Source organism: Eurytemora carolleeae, unplaced genomic scaffold (assembly GCF_000591075.1).
Source record: "Eurytemora carolleeae unplaced genomic scaffold, Eaff_2.0 scaffold199, whole genome shotgun sequence".
NCBI classification, from domain to species: domain Eukaryota; kingdom Metazoa; phylum Arthropoda; class Copepoda; order Calanoida; family Temoridae; genus Eurytemora; species Eurytemora carolleeae.
In genome coordinates, this window is record NW_019396149.1 from 431442 (window position 1) to 455232 (window position 23791).

Below are 23791 nucleotides of genomic sequence, written 5' to 3' on the forward strand. Positions count from 1 at the left end.
AAAATTATTTCTGAAACCTATTCCAACTTTTTATTTTTGTAAATATTCCCTTAGACAAACAAAGAAAATGACGTTTAACCACCGAAATGATATATATGAATAAATTGATTCTGAGAAATCTATTTTACCTAATGGAGATAATATCTTTCTGAAGTAGACTGACATCAGAGCTTGAAGAATTCTTTTTTAGAATTGATATTTCGGATTCCATACTTTTCAAATTATCTATCGTCATCCTTAAACAAGATCCGGTATAAATAACATTCATAAAACGTTGATCTATTATTTTTTTTAATTATTAAAGATTCTATATTATCCATTTCATATAGCAGTGTTATAATGATAATCTTTTAAGTAGCCATGTGGTATAAATTTCAATGAGTTCCGGATTTTCGTGAAGAATTAAATTATATTTTTTCAAATTAAATTATTTAATTATAATTTAATTATATTTGTAACATAAATTCTGATATTTACATATCACCATTTCCTAAAGTTTAAAACATTTTTTATGGCATGGAAACCTCTGATATTTCAAACTTGATTCCTTGCAATTGACCAAATTGTAATGTAAAAGAACAAAGGGTTTTAATTTACACCATTAGGTTGCAAAGGTATGGGGATTAGAAAATTAGAATTTGATGGGAGGTAAATAGTTCTATTGAATAATTTTATGCACAATACAAGTTTGAGAAAAATAACCTTAATGAATTGATTTCTGATTTTGAAGATTTGCTCTCTTCACTCAGCAGGTCTTGTTTTCCACCTTTCATTGATAAATCAAGATTAAAATTTTAAAAATGTCTTAATTTTGCAGCCTCTTGTTTTTAGTTGAAATGTCTTTCTTTGCAGAAATAGAAATATTTAATATTTGCATCTTCAAAAAGTTAATATCTATATTTCTTGTTATTGACAAAAATTGCCACTGTACCCCAAACTAGAAAGGATGCATGCCTGAACTAGAAAGGACACATGCCTAAACTAAAAGGGATGCTGCATGCCCAATGCACGACGGCTCTCTGTACACAGTTATCTGAGTAACAATGATGAAGATTTTTGGTTTCTACACATTTTGTTTCTCTGCCCCAAAAGTTCCAAATATCAACTTTACAGAATAAAACCAATTTTCTGAAAGAAAAACAAGAATATTCTTGACAGTTTAGCTCAGGTAAAGTCGATTATTAGGGTACCACTGTGAATGGTGAGTCCATTTAAATTGTGTTGACTGAGATTATTTAGATTATTCTATATAGTGACAGTTATAGTTGTTTGAACATGAGTAGAGATGGCGCCGTCGTTTTTTGTGAACTAACAAAATTTCGTGAACAATGATTCTGTTCAGAGAAAACAAACCATGGACGAACAACAATTGCTTTTTTTCACCAAACGAACGATTTTATTGAAAGAACGAGAGAGAAAACGAACGAAACAGATACAAAATGGACGATCATTTTGAGAACGAACTACATATTCTATAACGTTTAAAAAAAAAGAACAAATGGGTTGTTCACGAATGAGGGAAGAAATAAAAAAGGCGAAACATGATCATAAAGGTAAGTATATAAATCACATATTTTATTTTGCTCTTTTTCTTTTGTTATTTATTTGAAGAATCTGATAAAAAGAATATTTATGTTTATCCTTAATAACGGGCTCTCGTATGAAATATTGTTTTTATTTGTTTTCTTCCAAACCATATATTGACATTTTCCCTTGAGGAAGGGGGACAATACTATATAATATATTAGTTGGGATATTGGTTTATACACTGCTAAAAACACAACTTCTGTCCAGGGGCGGACACAGGGGGGGGCAGGAGGACCTTCGCACCCAACTGACAGATTCAGGGGTGAATTTTCAGAATAGCTTCTCAATAGCAATAAAGGGAAAGAAAACCTAGCGGAAAACAGGAAAGTCAGCAAACAATTAGCCTTCGGCGCGTTTTTTGGTTCCTAAACCTGGATATTTTTTGTTTCGAAATAAATCTAGCCACCCACCTCACTTAAATTCTGTATCCGTCGCCCCTGCTTCTGTCTCAAGCAATATATTATACAAAAAGGTGTCTAAGGATGACCACTTTGAGAAGAAAAAAAAATGCGATGTTATCTGAAATCGTTGAATATAATCGCCAGCTGCTAAAATTTCAAAAGCCCAGCATAGATTTTTTTTCTTGATTGATTGATGAAAACTGTAAAATTTTCTTTGCATACAGACTTTTCTTATAACTATATATCATCAAGTGAATATAAAATATGAGCTTTAGAATCTTGGGGGTAATTAACTCGCCAACCCTCCCTAAAATCTGACGGGAACCCCTATAATCTTGGGGATCACCCCCTAGAACCTTAATTGGGAGACCCCCCTCTCCCGGAATCTTAGGGTTTATTACCCCCCCCCCCCCACCCTTGAATCTTGGGTAAATAAATATCCCAGTTTAGAAACTTTACTTAATCAACTTGAACAAAGCGTCCTGCATCGATTTTTTCATGCAGTACCGTTCTTGCACTTAAAGTCAAATTAGGTATAAAGCCCCTCCCGCGGGGGGAGGGGGCAAAAATAAAAAGTTTGAAGATCAAGATTATAAAAAAATAAATTAAAAATTAAGAAAGTTTTTCTCCTCTTCATTCATAAATGAGGTCAAAATATTTGTTTTATATATAATTTTTTCCTTTTTGATGATGTTTAAGAGTGGCACAAGGAGCTCAAACTTTTAATTTAGCCGTTTTTCCTCGAAATTTGACAAATGTTAACACCTTTGTGCTTTGCTACCATTAAACATTTATAAATTCAAATTTTTTTCTTTTTATAATCTCAAAATAAGCAAAATAAAAATATAAGAAGGCACTCTATTTTAGATTATAACTCTAAATGGCAAATTTTTTATGATATTCTAAAAGAAATCATGTAAAAATAAGCGAAAATTTGCGGATTTTCTCAAATTTATATTTCTCAGAATTAAAATATAGAATGTTAGAATAATGAATGCAATGTAATCCTTTTTTCAGGGAGAAATTTTCTAATCCCTAAGTCTAATGAACCTGGTAATATAATTTCCCCAGATATAGTACATATATAATTTCCCCAGATATAGTACACATATAATTTCCCCAGATATAGTACATATTAATTTCCCCAGATATAGTACATATATATCCATCCTACATGTGCAGATTCTAACTTATTATGTATTATGTACTTATTTGTATGTGCACGCAGGTTGTTTTTTTAATAACTTGTGTATGGTATTTGCATGGTTTACATTGTGCAGTTGTGCTTTAGTGAATAATATTGTGATCTTATACCAGGGGGCAGCTATAGTCTTATACCTGATGGATGGTATGAACCTTGTACTATAATATGTAAATGGTTCCTGTTGGAACACCAAATAATATGTAACATTTTCCAAAGGATAGATGACAATTGTGGAGCATACCTTGCTGATCATACTTTCAAATTGGCTTATTATTTATACAGAGAAATTGTTAGCATGTTGTTTTTATCATTTCTTAATCTTAATTTTAGTAATTTAATCTTAAATAAACTGGGGAAATATGAAATGACTAGTAAATATGGTAGTCTTGATAGATATATAAACAGGAGACTTGTAAACATGGTAGACTTGACAGATATATAAACAGGAGACTAGTAAATATATAGTACATATATAATTTCCCCAGATATAGTACATATATAATTTCCCCAGATATAGTACATATATAATTTCCCCAGATATAGTACATATATAATTTTCCCAGATTTAGTACATATATAATGTACATATATGTACACGCATAGTTCAGTTAAATAACTTGTGTATGGTATTTGCATGGTTTACACTGTGCAGTGGCACTTTAATGAATAATATTTTGCGCTTTAATTAATAATATTTGGATAATACACGCAGGCGACAGCTTTAGTCCCATACTTATAGTGGATAGTATGAACATACTCTTTTACTTGGAAGTTACCTCTAGGATATACAGATAAAATTGACGAACAGTTTACGGGACACACGATGGTACGAGCTTACAGATGATGTTGAAATTGGCCTACTGGCTTTAAAAAGAAATTATGAGCATACTGTTTTTCATCATTTTTTAATAGACCAATTTTAGTAATTTAATCTTAAATAAAGTGGGAAAATATGAAATGATCCATCAACATGTACCCTTGTATGAGCACACAAACACAGCGAATTTATGAGATTCATGACTTCACTGCATAGTGACTCCTAGCGGTGTCTTTTCTAACTAAGTTGCTTTAGTGCACCCGATTAAAAAATGTATTAAATTAAGGCTCCTCTGTCCTGTATTTCAGATAATCGAGTCAAATTTTAACTAAAAAGTGCAAGGGATGCCCCCCCGTTATACATGAATATGATAAGAAATGCAATTAAAGGGTTTAAAGTTTAGACGACGTACTGAAACAACTCCCATAAGGAGGGGGGGTCGTCGATGAAACATTCTACTCTGTAATATCGTTTTAACCTTCATAGTTGGACTATTATTTTAAAAATATTCTCAGTCTCTGTTAAAACGGCATTTTAGAGCAATACGACGACCCCCCTCCGCCTCCCCACATTATGAGAGTTTTACCCTCTCTTAGGAATACTTTTTCACATAATATACAAGTAATATTTTTGGACATTTTTTCACCGAGTCCCGCCAATTGTGTATGAATGGTTTGTGACAAAAGAAGTTTTTTTACAGTGTCATGTATAAACAAAAATATGCTTTTATTATTATGTGCATATTTTCAATATAGCGTTATTTTTATTTGTAAATAAAGATTCATAATTGCATGTTCAAAAAGAATATTACCAATGACCGTACTTATTAAAAACAATCAAATAGAAAATTATCTCATGTAAAATAACCACCAAAGAAAATAAAAAACAAAAAACGCCTGTTATAGAAATAACAACCATACGGAAAAAACGAAAAGAAAATAACTAAACAGAATTGCCATAGAAAAATGACAAAATAGAAAATGATCAAAAAAATTACCCTAGAGAAAATTACTATTGAGAAAATGGCCTAAAAAAACTATAAAGAAAATGTAAAAAAGACCATAGAGCAAATAGCCATAGAAATGGCCATATTAAAAATGACATTTAAGAAAAAGACCGCAGCGAAGGTTAAACCTCGAAATAATTGACCATGAATAATATTACCTAAAAAAATGATATCGACAATTAACCCCATAGCTAGAGAAAATAAAATTTCTTCGTTGAAATAAGAAGAAAAAATTATCTAAAAATATTTTTTTTTTAAATTGTTTGAATTGTAAAACTTGATTTTTCCTAAGGATTTAGCGTCTTTCTGTAGAGTTTTTACGTCATTGAGAAGAGTTTTCAACAACCCACTTGTCTCATCTAACAAGCAAAATAAGTTTAATATTAATCATTCTGTATCTTATTTCACAAGTACTTTAAGTGATTTTTCTTCTGTTTACAATAAGAGTAATGTTTCATCCAGTAATGCGTTTTTATTTCTAATTTAATGAAAAAATTGTTTTAGAAGCAAATATATATTTGTAATACTAAAATTTCTTTAATCAGGCTTTTTTAGGTATTCTGTAGGTATTTCCTTTTTGTATTAGTTCAGAATTAAGGAGACATAAGAAGGTTTTTCTCTAAAATAATTTTTCATTTTTTGGTTTCCTTTCTTTTTGTTTTTAGCTTTAAAGTATCTAGATCTGGTATCATAAATATCTGCCATATTTCAAAAAAAAAAAAATTTAAATTAAAAATTGAGAATTTTTTTTTAGCCTATGTCACCCTAACGCTAACCATTATTGTTCACAAACAATTTCAGAAGGGTAGGGGAGATGGGGGGGCTGTTGAAAATTACGAACATTTTGTTTAAAATTTCGAATATTGTGTTCAAAATTACGACATTTTGTTCAAAATTATAATTACTTTGTTAAAATAACAAACATTTTACTCCAAATAACGAACATTTGGTTTAAAATTAAGAACTTTTTGCTCCAAACTACCAAGAAATATATAGACCAGGAACCGCCATGATGCGTCAAATCTGTGTACTGCAGTGGGAGGAGATCAAAACAAAGAATTCAGGGGCAACGCATCATTTTTGAGGGAAAAGGGCCCAAGGGGTGGAATAAGAATATATTGCTATTTTATTTTCCATATTGACCACAAAGCCAAAAATAATATGTATTCTTTCTAACTTGATATATTAACTTGTTTTTTGTTGGACTGTAATATCACATCAGAGCTTTAGTCCTTTCCCTTCAACTTCCGCGGGGACACTGGGTTTGTTTACATTCCACCCACAGTGTACAATTTACAATTTCCGTATATCTGAGTTGGGCGTTCTCGTATATAGTTCCTAAGCTTAATAACTACCAGTATTTTCTTCAAAATTACGAACGGAATATTAGAAACATACAATTTTGTGAGATAATATCCCTTTTATACATACCTTGTGCTGTTTTGAGGATGGCATCATTCTCTTTTCTGCTTTTTAGATCTTGCTTTATAGACGACAAACCTTGGTTCAGAGAAATGTTTCTTGGCAATAATAGTGTACAGTGGCCCCCCCCCAGAATAAAGTGAAACGAAACAATGAGTGAGATATCGTAATTTTTCTATCTTAAAACGTGTAAAATTCTGTCAATTTTATTCTTATACTTTGCCGCATAAATTTGCAAAAAAATTTTATTGTGAAACCGCAATTAAAAATTAAAAATCAAGGACCTTTGATTATTATTTCAAGAACAAGTGTATCAGTGGTTATTTATTTTTTTGAAAAAAGATAAAGGAATTGAGTCTTTGCCACAAACTCTGATGTTCTAATCCCAATATCTTTGAAACTGCAATTCTTGGATATTTCAAACTAAGAATTCTGTTAGATCGAAGTTTGAAATATCAAAGGTTTAATCCATCAGGTTGCAGAGATATTTGGATTAGAAAATTTGAGCTTGGAGTAAAGACTCAAGTCCTTTACGACAAATATTTAGATTTTGCATAGTAAATAGATAAAATAAAATGTACTTCCAAATCTATATAATAAAACAAGACATTCGTATATCAAACGGCTGGACCGATCGGGCTGACATTTTTTGTGAACAGTCATAGTTGGCCGGGGGGTGTCATAGGATAAAAAAAATAGATTTGTTTTTAAAAATATTTTTTTCCAATTTTTTTTTCACGGGCTACGCCGGGCATTTCAGCTAATTTGTCAATAAAAGCGTAAATTAAAACGTTTAAATTAAATGGATTTAAAATATTACGTTATAAAATCAATTTTTCACATTTCTTTCCTTCTTCAATTTTGCCGTCAATAGTTTTAATTTTGTTGTTTATTTTTTCCTCTTCTCCTTTACTCTTTCTTAGATCATTCTTTAAACTCTCATCCACCTCATCTATCCGAGATACTGAAATATTAGATATATCTCATCTACTTTATCTTTCCGAGATACTGAAATATTAAATATATCACATCTACTTCATCTATTCGAGATACTGAAATATTAAATATATCTCATCTGCTTCATCTATCCGAGATACTGAAATATTAACTATATCTCATCTACTTCATCTATCCGAGATACTGAAATATAAATATATATCTCATCCACCTCGTCTATCCGAGATACTGAAATATAAACATATCTCATCTACTTCATCTATCCGAGATACTGAAATATTAAATATATCTCATCTACTTTATCTATCCGAGATGCTGAAATATAAATATATCTCATCCACCTCGTCTATCTGAGATACTGAAATATAAATATATCTCATCTACTTTATCTATCCGAGATACTGAAATATTAAGTATATTTCATCTACTTTATCTATCCGAGATGCTGAAATATAAATATATCTCATCCCCCTCGTCTATCTGAGATACTGAAATATAAATATATCTCATCTACTTCATCTATTCTAGATACTAAAATATTAACTATATCTCATCTACTTCATCTATCCGAGATACTGAAATATTAAATATTTCTCATCTACTTCATCTATCCGAGATACTGAAATATTAAATATATCTCATCTACTTCATCTATCCGAGATGCTGAAATATTAAATATATCTCATCCGCAAAAGTGGATGGGGTGGACCCCCCCCTCCCCCGTCAATATTAGAGCAAAATAACCTAATCAGAATAGGGTTAACATTATGTCTACAATAAGATTCAATAATTTCTTACCTAGGTCATTATACAGCTTGTTGGTCAGCTCACTCTGTTTGTTTTCATCTGGCGGTGGGAGGCGCTCAGATTTCAACTGTAACATGGGGAAAATAGGTTAGGGGGGAAATAGTTTGTGTAAACCTTTGAATGTAATGTATTTGAACTACTTGGAACTAGCTCTATTGGTGTAAACATTTGAATGTGATGTATTTGGCCTTCTTGGAACTAGCTCTATTGGTGTAAACATTTGAATGTGACGTATTTGGCCTTCTTGGAACTAGCTCTATTGGTGTAAACATTTGAATGTGATGTATTTGGCCTTCTTGGAACTAGCTCTATCTGAAAGATTGCGAATAAAGAATGGAACTTTCCGGGGGAGGGTTGGAAGGCCAGGTTTGTTTACTAACTGTTGGTTATTTAAACCAGTCAGATCAGCTGATAAGTTTTAATACGTCAAAGTAAAATGTGTACAAACCCTATCCGCCTCCCCTCAAGCTATACCGTAGGTGTCAGGTATTGCCCAAAGGCGTTTTCCCAAGGGGGGACTTCTTAACAAACAATTTCCAAGGTAGCACCTTCCAATAGGTTAGGTTAGGCCTTCTGAGTCGCACGCTGCAGGCTGCAATAGGGGCCTAGCACTGCGGCTAGCATGGGTGGGGGGGGTGAGCGCTGCAGCTAGGACAGCCTTGGGACAACCGCTTGGGAAATTGCACATTTGGGATGTTACCACTTATCTTGGGAAGTTGCCGCTTGTGAAAATAGGGTTAACCATGGTTGATTATAGTCCATGCAAAATGTATCTTATTAATTACTCATTTAATAAACTATTTTAAATTAAAGCATTGAAAAAATGCGAAATAGACCTGTAACCGAAATTTAAGATAATTTTGTTTCGTAACTAACATTATAAAAATACCACATAAAACGATTTTCGTTTACATAAAAAAACATCACCTTTAATTTATCAATTGCTTGTTTGCAGGCAGATGTTTCACTGGCACAGTCGACTAGCTTGCTGGTCAGCTCGTCAATTCGTTTATTACTTTTTACACTGTAAGCACCATTTGGTTTTATTTAATGCTTTAATTTTTTTATTTAAATACATTCTTAAAGGAACTGTAAAGTGCAATTTCAAGCGATCCTCCATGCATCTACAGCCTAACCTTTACAGCTTGACTGCTCAAGTATGCATCTAGATGTCAATACCTAATTCACAACGATACCCTTAACAGCTTGACTGCTCAAGTATGCATCTAGATGTCAATACCTAATTCACAACGATACCCTTAACAGCTTGACTGCTCAAGTATGCATCTAGATGTCAATACCTAATTCACAACGATACCCTTAACAGCTTGACTGCTCAAGTATGCATCTAGATGTCAATACCTAATTCACAACGATACCCTTAACAGCTTGACTGCTCAAGTATGCATCTAGATGTCAATACCTAATTCACAACGATACCCTTAACAGCTTGACTGCTCAAGTATGCATCTAGATGTCAATACCTAATTCACAACGATACCCTTAACAGCTTGACTGCTCGAGTATCAATTAGACAACAATGTTATCATTTGTTTGAAAACTGTGGTTAAAAAAAAAATAGAAATTATCAGAATTAAAGACTTTTAAACCAAGACGATGTCTTCCACACTGTTGAGCCGATCAAGGTGTCTAGGGTACTGTTGTGAGTTGAGCATTGTCATATTTGCATGGCCAGAGGATCAGCTAGAATCACGAAAGTAAAACACATTTGCCAAAATCTGTAAGTGGATTAATGAAAATCCACAGAGAATATTTGTAAAATCAAATTTTTTTTTCGCATTATCAATGTTTAGAATAGGGGCTTTTAGCATAACAATTTAAATATTTCTTGCAAAATATTGTCAACAAAAAGCTTTTTAAACAAAAAAAAAACAATATGGTGGTACCTTGATGTTTCTAATCCTGTATTGGATGCTTTCACGCTGTCCAATCCAGTTTTAAAACTCTTTAAAAATTCAGACGATAATGTACATTTAACTCTGCACAGTGAGCTAAACTTTTTAATCTTAAAAAGTTTAGATCAACAAAACCCTGTTTCGTAAACCGAATAATTAGAGTAAGTCTATTTATTTTTGTAGGTTTTAAGCTGTAAATTTAAGATGATTAGAGAAATGTAACTGCAATATTTCTTACTTATGTAATATCTTTTACCCTGTTCATGAAATCGGGTTTTTTTTAGACCAGTTTTTACGCTTATGTCTTAAGAAGCAGACTCTATGGAAACGGACTATTTTTAAAATTGGATTTTCAATTTGAATTAGGGTGCAGACTGCAATGAAAAGTATTACAATTCTCAAGAAAAAAGAACTTTTTTTAGAAATTCAGAAATTCTATAATTTTATTTTTCCCGAGTGGCTAGTTTTTATTAACTCGATTTTATTAGTCCACACTGTGCCTAATGCATTTATACAATTTTCCATGTTAAGGGGTATACATATCTATAGCTAAAAATAAAATCGAAGATAGAAGTATTAATATTAGTAGTAAAAAGACAAGATTGAGTGGAATAACGAAGCATATGGTTGTACACAAAATTATATTTACATTGCGGTTAAGATTGATTTTTGGTCTAGTTCTTTTTCTTTACCATGGAATTCGACAAGGTTTGTACTTGTACTTGAACTTAATTACGATTTCAATGCACAGTTGTTACCACTAGAGATATAGAAATGTTGAAACATTTCAGAGTAGTGTAGACTCCCCCACCCCACCCCCATATATTCAAGGGTTAAATACACAGGTTTGCCGCTTTTGAAACTGTAAATGGCGGTACAGTGCAAACTAGGACCGCAAAGGTGGCCCAGCTCGGATATCAAAATGTACAAGCTGGTCGTTTGTGGGAAGTAAAAGTATATATATCTGTTTATCTGATTCTGATATTGTTATTATTTATCTAGCTATCTAAATACTTGAGTACATTAGTCTCAATATGAATAAATAAAAGATTCATTAGGAAGTTTATTTAGTTCTTGCTTTCAAAAGCAGGGTGTCCAATTTAACCTGACAGTAGAGTAACTATTTAAAGGCACCGCAGGCTGCAGCGAGGACAGACTTGAAAATTTCACATTTGGGAAATTGCCACTTGGAAAATGCCTTTGGGAAAATACATAACATCTTCAACACAGAGACACTCTATAATCACGAAATATTCATGATTATGCAGAGACGAAGGAAGATTATCTTAAATGTATAAAAGTAAAGGATATAATAATAACAAAATGTTATTTCTTGTGCATACAACATTTAATATTCTTGCTTCATCTTTTCATAGATGATTTTCAATTAATAATTGTTCATACAGTGATTTGAAAACGATAGTTTTTTTAAAAAAAGAATCATTCGGTTTTTTTTAATAAAAAAAACGCACATAGATTCAGGCTTCTTTACAAAGTTATATCAATTTTAAAGACTGGGTCTGCTTTTAAGAAACACAATGGATTGACCTTTAATTTTATCTCACTTACGTTTTGTAGCCATAGATAGGTAAATTTTAGAATTTTAGTTTTAGTTATTATTTTTACGCTAGAGCTATAGCAACGTGGATCACTGTGAACGATTGTTTTTAAAAGTATAATTTTGATCAATTTTTGAAAGGGACTGTCAGCGCGATTTCAAGTGACCTTCCATGCAAAGATGGCTATGCCCGATTTACAATGGTACCCTCAAAAGTTTGTCTGATCAAGTTTGAATGAGATATTAATGTTTACAATTTTGGAAACGGATTTTTTTCAATTATGGTTTCTCTACAAAAGGGTACTTTCCCAAAGGCCTTTTCCCAAGGGCAACTTCCCAACTGACAATTTTACAATTGGAAACTTCCCAAATGTTAGGTTATATCCTCTGAGTCGCCGCCAACTGCAATAGGGGCCAAGCGCTTCGGCTATAATGGGCTAGGGGACCGATCGCCGCGGCTAGAACAGGCTGGAATCCAAGCTGTGTTGTGACAGACTTGGGAAGTTGCTGCTTGGGAACTTGCACATTTGAAAAGTTGCCACTGGGAAAATACCCATGGGAAGTAGCCACGGGAAAAATCCTTTGGAAAAGTACCTAACATCTACCAAAGTGAATTGCATATCTATTGCAGGAAAGCATTTAGGAATCAAACACGTGTAAGCCCAGAAATACATCAATATATTATTAACATCATTGACCAGAAAAAGAAGTTTAGCAGGGAAGTTCAATAAAAAAAAATTATAGTGCCTCCATTCCCCCTGAAATAAAATATTTAAAAATATCAAGGATTTAAACAGTTGATAAAAAAAAAGGTTTGAAAAGAATATTATTATTAGTCTGAATTCCTTAGTCGTCTCTTCTAACTTCTGCACTTGCGTTTCAATGTTTCTAAAAAAGATTATATTTTGTTACATTTTTTCCGGCCCACTTTCCCATCTTGAACAACATACCATGTTTCAGAATTCCTAGCTAGTCACATATTGCTCAATAATATATACATTGGAGAAAAAAACTCAGCGGTAGCGGCTAAAAACGACCACTTAAAATCTAGACAATCGACTCTACGAAATAATTCAGAATTAGAAATGCTAATGTTTTACTTTCTCTATTTAAAAAATGTATTAAACCTCCGAAATCATATTCTTCAGGTGAATATTTTTGCCCTTAAGGGGACGGACCGGCTATACTCAGTTCAACTACCATGCATAGCCGGTCTGACCCTTCAACTGTTGAGTTGAACGTTTTTTAAAGTGTTTGTTATGCATATAAAAACAGTTATCGAAAAATGTGTAATTTTACGCTTGAAGGTTAAAAAATCATAATGAAAACTTGAACTTCCAGCGATTGAAGGCAAAAAAATGCATTAAAGAATATTTTCATTTTCGTTGGTTGGAGGCGTAAATTTTTTTTTTAAAATATGTTTCATTTCTTATTTTAAACTGCAAAAAGTCTAATCTATGTCTCAAGTTCTCAACCGCTCGTTAAACCACTATTTTTTTCACCAAAAAATACATTATTGCACATTGCTTGGCCCGCTATATGTTTAACCCCTCTACACTAAACCACATAAAAATTATACCTTTTAGGAAATAATGATTTTACTTTGAATTTTAAATTTTAAAAAAAGAGAATTGATCAGATTACTTAAAAATCCCCCCGCCTAGAAAGAATATAATTACAATTTTGAAATTTAAAAAGAACAATTGCCTTTTTTTCATATCAGAGAAATTTCTCAGAATTGGAAACTATTTCATTACAGATTATAAAAAACATTAGAAAGACGCGAAGAGTATTTAAATTTTAGAATAATACACAAAACAACAAAGAGTACTCTAATTTCTAATTTCTAATAAACAAAGAGTATATGCAATTCTAAAAAGAAAACAATAGAACGAAGAGTATTAAGATTGCTGGAGACCTCACAATAAACATAACATTACCAAATAAATAATTATTCACTTCAAATTATAATTTTCTAATCAAATTATCTTTGCATCCTAATAAAACTTTTAATATTTAATCTTGAATTCTGTTAATTCATGGAGAATAGCTTTCAATTATATATATAAAGCTTACACTATCAGGGTTTAAAGATAAAGGGATTAGAGAACTAGAGTTTGCGACGAGGAGTCAGTTTCCTGTTTACCTGAGATTAGTTTTAATATCCTGAATTGTACTCTCCATGTTAAGTCCTGATCCCTGCTTACTTGAGATTAGTTTAAATATCCTGAATTGTATTCTCCAGGTTAAGTCCTGATCCCTGTTTAGCTGAGACTAGTTTTTGAATTGTATTCTCCAGGTTAAGTCCTTATTCCTGTTTACCTGAGATTAGTTTGAATATCCTGAATTGTATTCTCCAGGTTAAGTCCTGATCCCTGTTTACCTGAGATTAGTTTGAATATCTTGAATTGTATTCTCCATTTTAAGTCCTGATCCCTGCTTACTTGAGATTAGTTTGAATATCCTGAATTGTATTCTCCATGTTAAGTCCTGATCCCTGTTTACCTAATATTAGTTTGAATATCTTGAATTATATTCTCCATGTTAAGTCCTGATCCCTGCTTACTTGAGATTAGTTTGAATATCCTGAATTGTATTCTCCATGTTAAGTCCTGATCCCTGTTTACCTGAAATTAGTTATAATATCCTGAATTGTATTCTCCAGGTTAAGTCCTGTTCCCTGTTTACCTGAGATTAGTTTGAATATCCTGAATTGTATTCTCCATGTTAAGTCCTGATCCTTGCTTAAGATCTAAAGATATCTTCTCAAACCTCTCCTCAGTCTTCACCAAACCAAATCAAAACAATTTTAAAGGGACTGTTACGTTTTAAAATATAAAAATGTATTTCTCAATGTGCAGGGTTCTCTGAAAAAGTTACTTGAAGATTTTTTTTGCGAAACAAGAAAAAATGTTTGAATTGAAAACTTGTCAAGGATTTTTGCTGGCAAAACAAGAAAAATGTTTGAATTGAACACTTTTCAATGATTTCTGCTAGCAAAACAAGAAAAATGCTTGAATTGAACACTTTTAAAGAATTTTTGTAAGCAAAACAAGAAAATGTTCGAATTAAACACTTTTCCAGGATTTCTGCTAGCAAAACAAGAAAATGTTTAAATTAAACACTTTTCTAGGTACTAACACAAGGATATTTTCCATATTATTGTTTAAATAAATGTTTATATTTCGGGCATGAACCTTCGATCAAATGAAAATTAAAATTAAAATCTTTAAAATCAAACTGTTCCTTAAACAACTAAATCAAAATGTTCCTTAAACAACTAAACCAAACTGTTCCTTAAACAACTAAACCAAACTATTCCTTAAACAACTAAACCAAAATGTTCCTTAAACAACTAAACCAAACTGTTCCATACATAACTAAATTAAACTGTTCATTAAACAACTAAACCAAACTGTTTCATACAAACCTAAACCAAACTGTTCCTTAAACAACTAAACAAAACTGTTCCATACAAAACTAAATCAAACTGTTCATTAAACAACTAAACCAAACTGTTCCATACCAAACTAAATCAAACTGTTCTAAACAAAACTAAACTAAACTGTTCCATACAAAACTAAACCAAACTGTTCCATAAAAGCTATATCAAACTATTCCATACAAATCTAAATCAAACTGTTCCATACAAAACTTAATCAAACTGTTCCATTAAAAAACTAAACCAAACTGTTCCATACAAAACTAAACCAAACTGTTCCATACAAAACTAAACCAAACTGTTTCTTCAAAACTAAACAAAACTTTTCCATACAAAACTAAACCAAACTGTTCCATACAAAACTAAACTAAACTGTTCCATACAAAACAAAACCAAACTGTTCCGTACAAAACTAAACCAAACTGTTCCATTTAAAACAGTTTCATTTTACAATTTGGTTTGGTTCCTTATATTTCTCCTCACGAGTAGAGAGGCTCAAATTCTTCACTGAATTAAATTTGATAAAAAAAAGATTGTTTACGGGTTTAGGAAGGGTTAAAAAAAAGAAATTGTGTCTCACACCTGTTTCTATCTTATCTCTTTAAGACGGAAATACACTACACTTCCCTTTGTTGCCAGAAAAGGAAGTAAAAATTCAGGAATTTAATTCAAATTCTTATTCGAATTATTTGATAAAGAATTCTGTAATTTTTTTTTATTAAAGCAGAAAATGTTCTTAGGATATTAATGTTGAATTTATTTGTGTTCAAAAATAAAGTGCTTTCTTGTTAAGAATCCCCAATAGTTAATCAAATTTTATTTTTTCTCTCCTTTTTTACACAACCTCAATTTATCATGAACAAATTATGTTAATTACCTTTTTCTGAAATCATATTCAAATCTGTCTCTAATTTCTTTTCTGAAACAGTTTTACAAGTTTTAAATTGAAAAATCATTCAATCTTGAAATTTAAATTTATAATTCAGTTTAATATTTAACAATGTTTATAGATAAGATATAACTTGGGGTACACCCAAACACGAAGTAAGTTTATGTATTGTATACATTCCTCTTGTTTGGGTGTCTGCTTGCTTGTTACCTATCTCCTTCGGCTTGACCAAATTGTCTTAAAGGAATTGAGTTTTTGCAACAAACATAAATTTTCTAATCCCTATATCTTTGAAACCTGATAGTGTAAACCTTTGATATTTCAAACTTAGACTATTTAATCTACTAGAATTAATAGTTTGAAATATCAAAGGTCTAAGAAAACGGGTTGCTAAGTTATAAGAATTAGAAAATCTGAGTTTGTGGCAAAAACTCAATTCCTATGTGTGCAAGAAACCCTATGTGATTGATCCATTCATTTCTTGATATTGTTTCTCAAAAGTTCACGAAATAGCTCATATTAGCGAAATATGTCGAAAAAACGAAATACACAAAAACCAATATTTTCTTTTCAGAATTTGCGCAAAATAGCTGTTGTGCATCTGTGCGAAATTATATCGAAATTTCGTGCATTTTTTACTCGAAACGTAGTTAAATTTTCCTGAAAAAAATTTTGATTGGAAACCCTACATGCGAAATTCTGTATATTTTTTACTTTATAACCTTTCCTAAACCTGTCAAGAATGATAAACTATTAAAACTGTTCAGAAATTACAGCGTTTTTAAAAATAATTCTACCCCTTAGATAATACATATTACACAGAGCTAGATGTGACATTCTGAAAAAAGTTTCACCTAGCTTTTTGCAGCATCTATAGGGTGGTAGATTCATTTTTTGAGTTGAAAAAAAGATACCAAATTGATTCGGAAAAAAATTGAAAACCCTATTTTGTACCTTTTCTAATCTGCTCCTCTTGGTTTCCCTGAGAATTGTTTTTCACTGCTGTAATGCTCTCCTCCAGTATCTAAACGAACAAAGCAAAAAATATTTTTAGATTGTCTTAAAGTTCTTTAAATGGAAATGCATAATGTATTTTTAAATATAATAATTCATAAATCATGATGCATATTCATTTTAAGTGCACCCTTAGATTTAGGGTCTGAATCTACGGGACGGGGGGGGGGGGGGGGGGGGGGGGGTGGAGAGGTATGGGCCTTGAGTAGAGATATGATGTTCATAGCCCAGTTGCTCAAGACCAGCGATGATTAAAAAAATCACACTGACAACTTGAATGGTTCGGGTGTTTACAGGGAAGTTTAAAAACGTTTTTTTTTAAAGTCGGAAAATGTAAACAATAACATTTTTTATTTTGACAAATAAAAACATATGACACATGTTTAAATATCTATTTTTCAAGGGATTTTTAAAAATGTTAACTTTAGCTTATATAACTTATCTATAGTATCTACCACTGTGATCAATAAGTTTCGCTAAAATTTGCTTAGCGGTACTTTTATAAGTCTCAGCTCTAAATTTTTTTTAAAGTTCAGTCATTTAATACTCTTCAATAGAGTAAGGACGAACTCCTGATGATGCCAAAGTTTTGGCGAAATATATTGAGAAGAAAATGATATAGTTCGAGTGCTAGAGAGTAGGGTTGGGATTTGTTTAAAAACGATCTAAAGTTAAAGTTCACTATATCAGTACCAGATACTGTTTAGGCCAGGTTTGCGTCAAGCAGATTGTTGTTGTGATGTCAGGAGTGTTCTCCTGGAGGTGGATTAGATCGTTGTCACAGCATAGGAATATCTGGAATATTTACCAGAGAAATGGGACACCCTGGAGACTGGGCTACCAACAAATGTTATATTTTTTTTTAGATCTTTTAGAAGTACATTTATTGCTTCTATAATATAAATACATATTAAATAAAGAGTGTATAAAAGGAGAGGAAGTTGAGAAGGTCTTCTCCGGTTCACCCAGATGCAATTCAAGAGTAAACAATTCTGTATAGAGCTTCGAGAAAGAAAGCAACATCCACATTATTTAGTTCAATTAAATACAGGGTTCCGAAATAAAGCAAGATTTTTTAAAAATAGTTTTTTCTTGTAAAGTGACGAACTACAAGGATCCAAAAAAAAATTATTTTCTTTTTATTTTCAAAATTAGCCGAATATGATTAAGAACACAATTTTATAAAATGTTTTGCCTCAAAATCTCAGGGGGGGGGGGCGTCGCCCCCCTAAATCCATCAGGGGGTACGAAGATTCCCCCACCCACCCCCTCCTTTGTGTCCGCCCTTGTCCAGGCAGGAAAAGACCATCAAAACCCCAGAAATGGTAGAAAATATTGAAAACCATAAAGCTGGGTTCAAGAAGTATGTTTGCCAGGCAACCTGATATATGATTTTACATTGGAAACATAGTTGTATAGCAAGATTTAAGATCTGTGTTAAATTGTCCCAAAGTCGACGACAAATGTACCAAAGGGATGACATTGATTATGGATCAAAACCATAAAAGTCCTCAAAAGTCCATTATACATTAATACTCAATCTCTTTTTCTTTTGATCGTTCTTAAAGGGTCTAAAACAGACTCTGGTGGACAAAATTTGAAAATGTTCTTGCGGTGACGAATACAGCTGATTACTGTCGGGAGAACGCTCCTAACAACAAAGATATGATTTACATCAACTGATCTGAAAAATAATCCTGTAAAACTATGGTGAACTTTCAAAAAGAAAATCACAGGGCTGAGTTTATAAATTACTCCTATTTTTTTAGCGAAACTTATTTATCACACCTCGTATAACCTTCTATACGCATAATTTGCAAAAAAAAACTTTTAATTACTATATCTTAGAATTAAAAAAATTTCAAGGTAATAGCAGGAAATTAACATTACGTTGAACCTCCCTTTAATCATCTTTTAAAAACTTTCATATATTATATATCATATATTATATATTATATATTAACCTGTGTTTGATTCTGTAATTTCTGTATGTCTCTTTTCAGGTCTTCATCGCTAAAAGTTAGAAAATTCAAACAGTTTTAATTTTCTCAAATTTTTAAAACATCGCAAAAATAATGTAATACAAAAAGAACTCTAATTGTGACAAATTTGTCCCTATTTTTTTCTAGTTATTTTTGGTTGTTAATTCTTTTTTTTCGGTTTTAGACTATGTTTACATTTTGTTAGACTCATACTTTTTCATAGTTTTTGATTTTGATATTATCTTAGTTTTGTTTGACTTGAGACAAAATTGAGATTTATTATTCTTTTATTTTCTAATATTTACCTTTCCATGTTTGTTTGTTGTTGAGATTTCCGCGTATTTTCATTCTCTTTTTCTTAGAAAAAAGAATTATAAGTTTGTAAAACTAGGGTTTTAGGCTGCTTCGCGCCCCTTCAATATATAATTTTGACGGATTTCCCTTTCCCTTACGTCAAGTGAGGTCCCATACACGATGTTGGCCCAATCATTTCAGCTTTTAGACGTTTATTGTATACAAACAGACAAACAAACAAACAAAGTATATATAGATTATTAAGAGGAACAAAGTACAAAAACTGAGATCAGAAAAGTTTAACGTGACTGTAAGGATAATTTCAAGTGACCCTCCATTTATAGAGTTGCATTTCCGAAAAAATCAAAACTGTAGCCTTTTAATATTTGTTTGATCAGGGATGAATGGAAAATCTGTTTTTTCTTACATATTTTCAATTGTAGGCTCTTAATAAATGTGAATTGAGGATTTAAGCAACAGAAACAATGAAGATACTTGTTAGAATTTAACCCCTTCTAAGATATAGAAACACAACATTGTCGCTCTTTTAAAAAGAATCGAACGTACGGTTCCTTTAATTGTACATACAGTCCCTTTAATAGTACATACAGTCCCTTTATGTAACATACAGTTCCTTTAAGTGTACATACAGTCCCTTTAATTGTATATTCAATCCTTTCAACAGTACATACAGTCCCTTTAATTGTACATACAGTCCCTTTAAATTGTACACACAGTTCCTTTGATTGTACATACAGTTCTTTAATTGTACAAACAGTCCCATTAATTGTAAATACAGTCCCTTTAATTGTACATACAGTCCCCTTAATTGTACATACAGTCCCTTTAATTGTACATACAGTCCCTTTTATTGTACATACAGTTCTTTAATTGTAAATACAGTCCCATTAATTGTACATACAGTCCCTTTAATTGTACATATAGTCCCTTTAATTGTGCATACAGTCCCTTTAATTGTACAAACAGTCCCTTTAATTGTGCATACATTCCCATTAATTGTACATACAGTCCCTTTAATTGTACATACAGTCCCTTTAATTGTACATACAGTCTCTTTAATTGTACATACAGTCCTTTTAATTATACAATCTCTTTAATTATACATACAGTCCCTTTAATTGTACATACAGTCCCTTTAATTGTACGTACAGTCTCTTCACTTGTACATACAGTCTCTTTAATTGTACATACAGTCCCTTTAATTGTACATACAGTCTCTTTAATTGTACATACAGTCTCTTTAATTGTACATACAGTCCCTTTAATTGTACATACAGTCTCTTTATTTTTACATACAGTCTCTTTAATTTTACATACAGTCCCTTTAATTGTACATACAGTCCCAATAATTGTACATACAGTCCCTTTAATTGTACATATAGTTCCTTTAATTGTACATACAGTCTCTTTAATTGTACATATAGTCCCATTAATTGTACATACAGTACCTTTAATTGTACATACAGTCCCATTAATTTTACATACAGCCTCTTTAATTGTACATACAGTCTCTTTAACTGTACATACACTCTCTTTAATTGTACATACAGTTCCTTTAATTGTTTATACAGTCTTTTTAATTGTACATACAGTCTCTTTAATTGTACATACAGTTCCTTTAATTGTTCATATAGTCTCTTTAATTGTACATATAGTCTCTTTTATTGTACATATAGTCCTTTAAATGTACATACAGTCCCTTTAATTGTACATATAGTCCCTTTAATTGTACATACAGTCCCTTTAATTGTACATAAGTCCTTTTTTTGTTAACAAGTTAGTATATAAGGAAGGAAGAAAGTTAAAAAGTTAAAAAGTTTGAAAGTTAATAAAAAGACAAGTCTCCATTGAATTATCTAATTCTTCTTAACCTAGTTTATTTAACCGTTTGCTTAATTCCTCCTGGGAGTTCTGGGCCCTAGTCAAGCATATCTTTAGTTCATCAAGAGAGTTCAGGGCTCGTGATGCCGCGGTATTTCCTTGTGATGCTAAAGTGTGATTTTTAGCTGCAAACAATTCACATTCTTCTAGCTTACCTAAGAAATTAAATAAGCTTAATTTTAAAAAAAAGAACTTCAAAAGTGTATTTAACTTTTCCGAGTATTATGTATTCGATGTATTCTGACTGCAAAAAAGTTCTGAAGAGTTAAAAATACAATCAAAAAATCAATCAAGGTATTATTAATTTCCAAGTTGATACTGATGTGGCGGAAGACGATCCAAGTCTAAGCCGGATAGAGAGACGCGGCAAGAAGAAAACAGATCTGCCACGTCACCATGAATAGACATATTTTTGATTTCTTAAATTGATAAGTAAAATAAGTTAGTCAATAAAGTATTTATTTAAACCGACGTTGTTTAAATCTGAGCGTATCCAAACTGATTTCATTTTTAAAATGCATAAAAATTATTCCCAAATAAATCAGAATGGAAATAAAAATTAAAATTTTGAATTTAAATTGTTCCAGGAATATAGAAATTTGAAAACAATATTTCTGAAATATTGAAATCAAATTTTACACGTAAAATTCTTCGGATTTACAGAAAAACAAATTCCTCAAGATAATTATTCTTGAAATATATCTCTGAAAAGATGAAGATGAAAATCTGTAAGTACCTATAGTAATATTCAAATGCAAAGAAATTGAACACGTTCGCTACAAACTATGATTTTGTATTCCCTATATCTTTTTAACATGAAGACTTTTGATATGAAAAAGGCAAGTTAATATTTGAATTATTAAAGTTATACCATGTACAGTGTACACCATCAGGTTGGAGATAAAGGGATTAAAAAATTTGAGTTTGTTGCAAGTTTTCACTTCTTTTCTTCTTTCATATTTTGACAAATTAGGATTTTATATATTCTTCAAATAGTTCTATGTGTAACGTTACGAAAGGGAGACTATGTTAAGAGACTATATTTTGGGAACAGCGGGATTTTCTGGTCTCTGGTAAGTTTTTTCCAATTTGTCCTGAATGATTAGTTTAAAGTTTATTTTGCCCTTGGAACTTTTCTTTTCTGAAAAAATTTATTAAAATTAAACTGGGTTTAAATATTTTTAATCTTCAGTTATTAAAAATCTTAATTAAAATGGCGTTTATACATTATTTTATTGAATTTCATAACCCTTCTCATTCCAAAGAAATAGTCTTTGTAAATAAAAGTGACCTTTTAACGGTTTCTTATGACGTTTTTCTGTTCAATGATGTGGAAGATATCGTTGTTTTATCTAGCATGACAAGTGGCTAATTCTGGCTATGTCCCCTATTTATTCTGTGGCAGAAATTCGCAACTCAAATAAAATTTGACGTCTATAGTCCTGATGTAAAGAAAACGAAGTTTTCTCCCCTTTTATTTTATTAAGATAAAGAAAACAAATTGCTGTAACTCTTTATATACTATATGAAAACATATGAATATAAAAGGTCTTATTTATCAATAAATCTTTATAGTTAATATAATATATTTAGGAAATTTTCATGTAATAAAAAACATCGATTAATCTGAATATTAAATGTAAATAGGACACTTTTAATCTCATACTAAATCCTCTTTTTTCTCTTTTTTTTATATCCCTGCAAGATTCCGACCAATGAGAGTTATCTCAATAATTGGCGCGTAAAATTTCAAATTTTCTCGGCTTGTGATTGGCTGTTCCAGATTTTGCATACGCTACTCTATTAGTTGAATTTTCACACTTTTCAGGTTACAAACTAATAACTTATACAAACTAGCAACTAAACTAGTCTTGAGAATAATTTGAAAAGAAGATCAATCATTAATCGACTCCTTTTGTTATTCTCATGAGATTACTTTAATCTGAAAAGTTTGTGTCCAAAAATTTTTTCTAAAATTCAACCAATCAAAGTACGGTGTATCATGTCTCCAGAATCGCAAACAACCAATCAGAAGCAGGGAAATATTTTGTGCGCAATTTTATGAGACAACTCTCAATGGTCGGAATCCTTATCGGGATATAAAAAAAAATCAAAAGTATCCAAAGTGGATATTCAGATGAAGCGATAGGTATTAAGGGGGCCAATTCTAAAATGTTCGGTTCCGGAAACTCTGCTCTTGAAAACTTAAACCAAATAAAATTCCTTAAAACAGAATAATATAATATAATTTCTCATTGGTCACTTACCCTGTACTGTTAAACTGGTTTGTTCTAAGTATTTCATTTTCTCATCAATTCGTTTTATCTCATCTTCTAAAACAAAATTCGTTATATCTCATCTTCTAAAACAGAATTAATTTTATCTCATCTTCTAAAACAAAATTCATTTTATCTCATCTTCTAAAACAGAATTCGTTGTATCTCATCTTCTAAAACAGAATTCGTTTTATCTCATCTTCTAAAAAAAATTCATTTTATCTCATCTTCTAAAACAGAATTCATTTTATCTCATCTTCTAAAACAGAATTCATTTTATCTCATCTTCTAAAACAGAATTCGTTTTATNTCTACAA

At 31.3% G+C, this 23791-nt stretch overlaps 1 protein-coding gene across 1 annotated transcript in view; it reads right to left on the reverse strand.

Annotated features, from left to right (window-relative positions):
- The window catches only part of LOC111696511 (rho-associated protein kinase 2), a 38781-nt gene extending 15246 nt beyond the window's left edge, over window positions 1-23535 (reverse strand). Inside the window, exons 1-17 of the mRNA XM_023466121.1 lie at window positions 23466-23535; window positions 21189-21353; window positions 19308-19359; window positions 18985-19033; window positions 16961-17030; window positions 15995-16036; window positions 15584-15624; window positions 14364-14458; window positions 12521-12563; window positions 10109-10167; window positions 9129-9225; window positions 8193-8268; window positions 7288-7401; window positions 6447-6515; window positions 5303-5374; window positions 703-766; window positions 129-236 (exon numbers count right to left, since the gene is read on the reverse strand). Coding sequence (XP_023321889.1) covers window positions 129-236; window positions 703-766; window positions 5303-5374; window positions 6447-6515; window positions 7288-7401; window positions 8193-8268; window positions 9129-9225; window positions 10109-10167; window positions 12521-12563; window positions 14364-14458; window positions 15584-15624; window positions 15995-16036; window positions 16961-17030; window positions 18985-19033; window positions 19308-19359; window positions 21189-21353; window positions 23466-23502 — 1253 coding nt within the window. The 5' untranslated portion in view covers window positions 23503-23535. The remainder of the gene's footprint in view (window positions 1-128; window positions 237-702; window positions 767-5302; window positions 5375-6446; window positions 6516-7287; window positions 7402-8192; window positions 8269-9128; window positions 9226-10108; window positions 10168-12520; window positions 12564-14363; window positions 14459-15583; window positions 15625-15994; window positions 16037-16960; window positions 17031-18984; window positions 19034-19307; window positions 19360-21188; window positions 21354-23465) is intronic.
- Window positions 23536-23791: the final 256 nt, after the last annotated feature.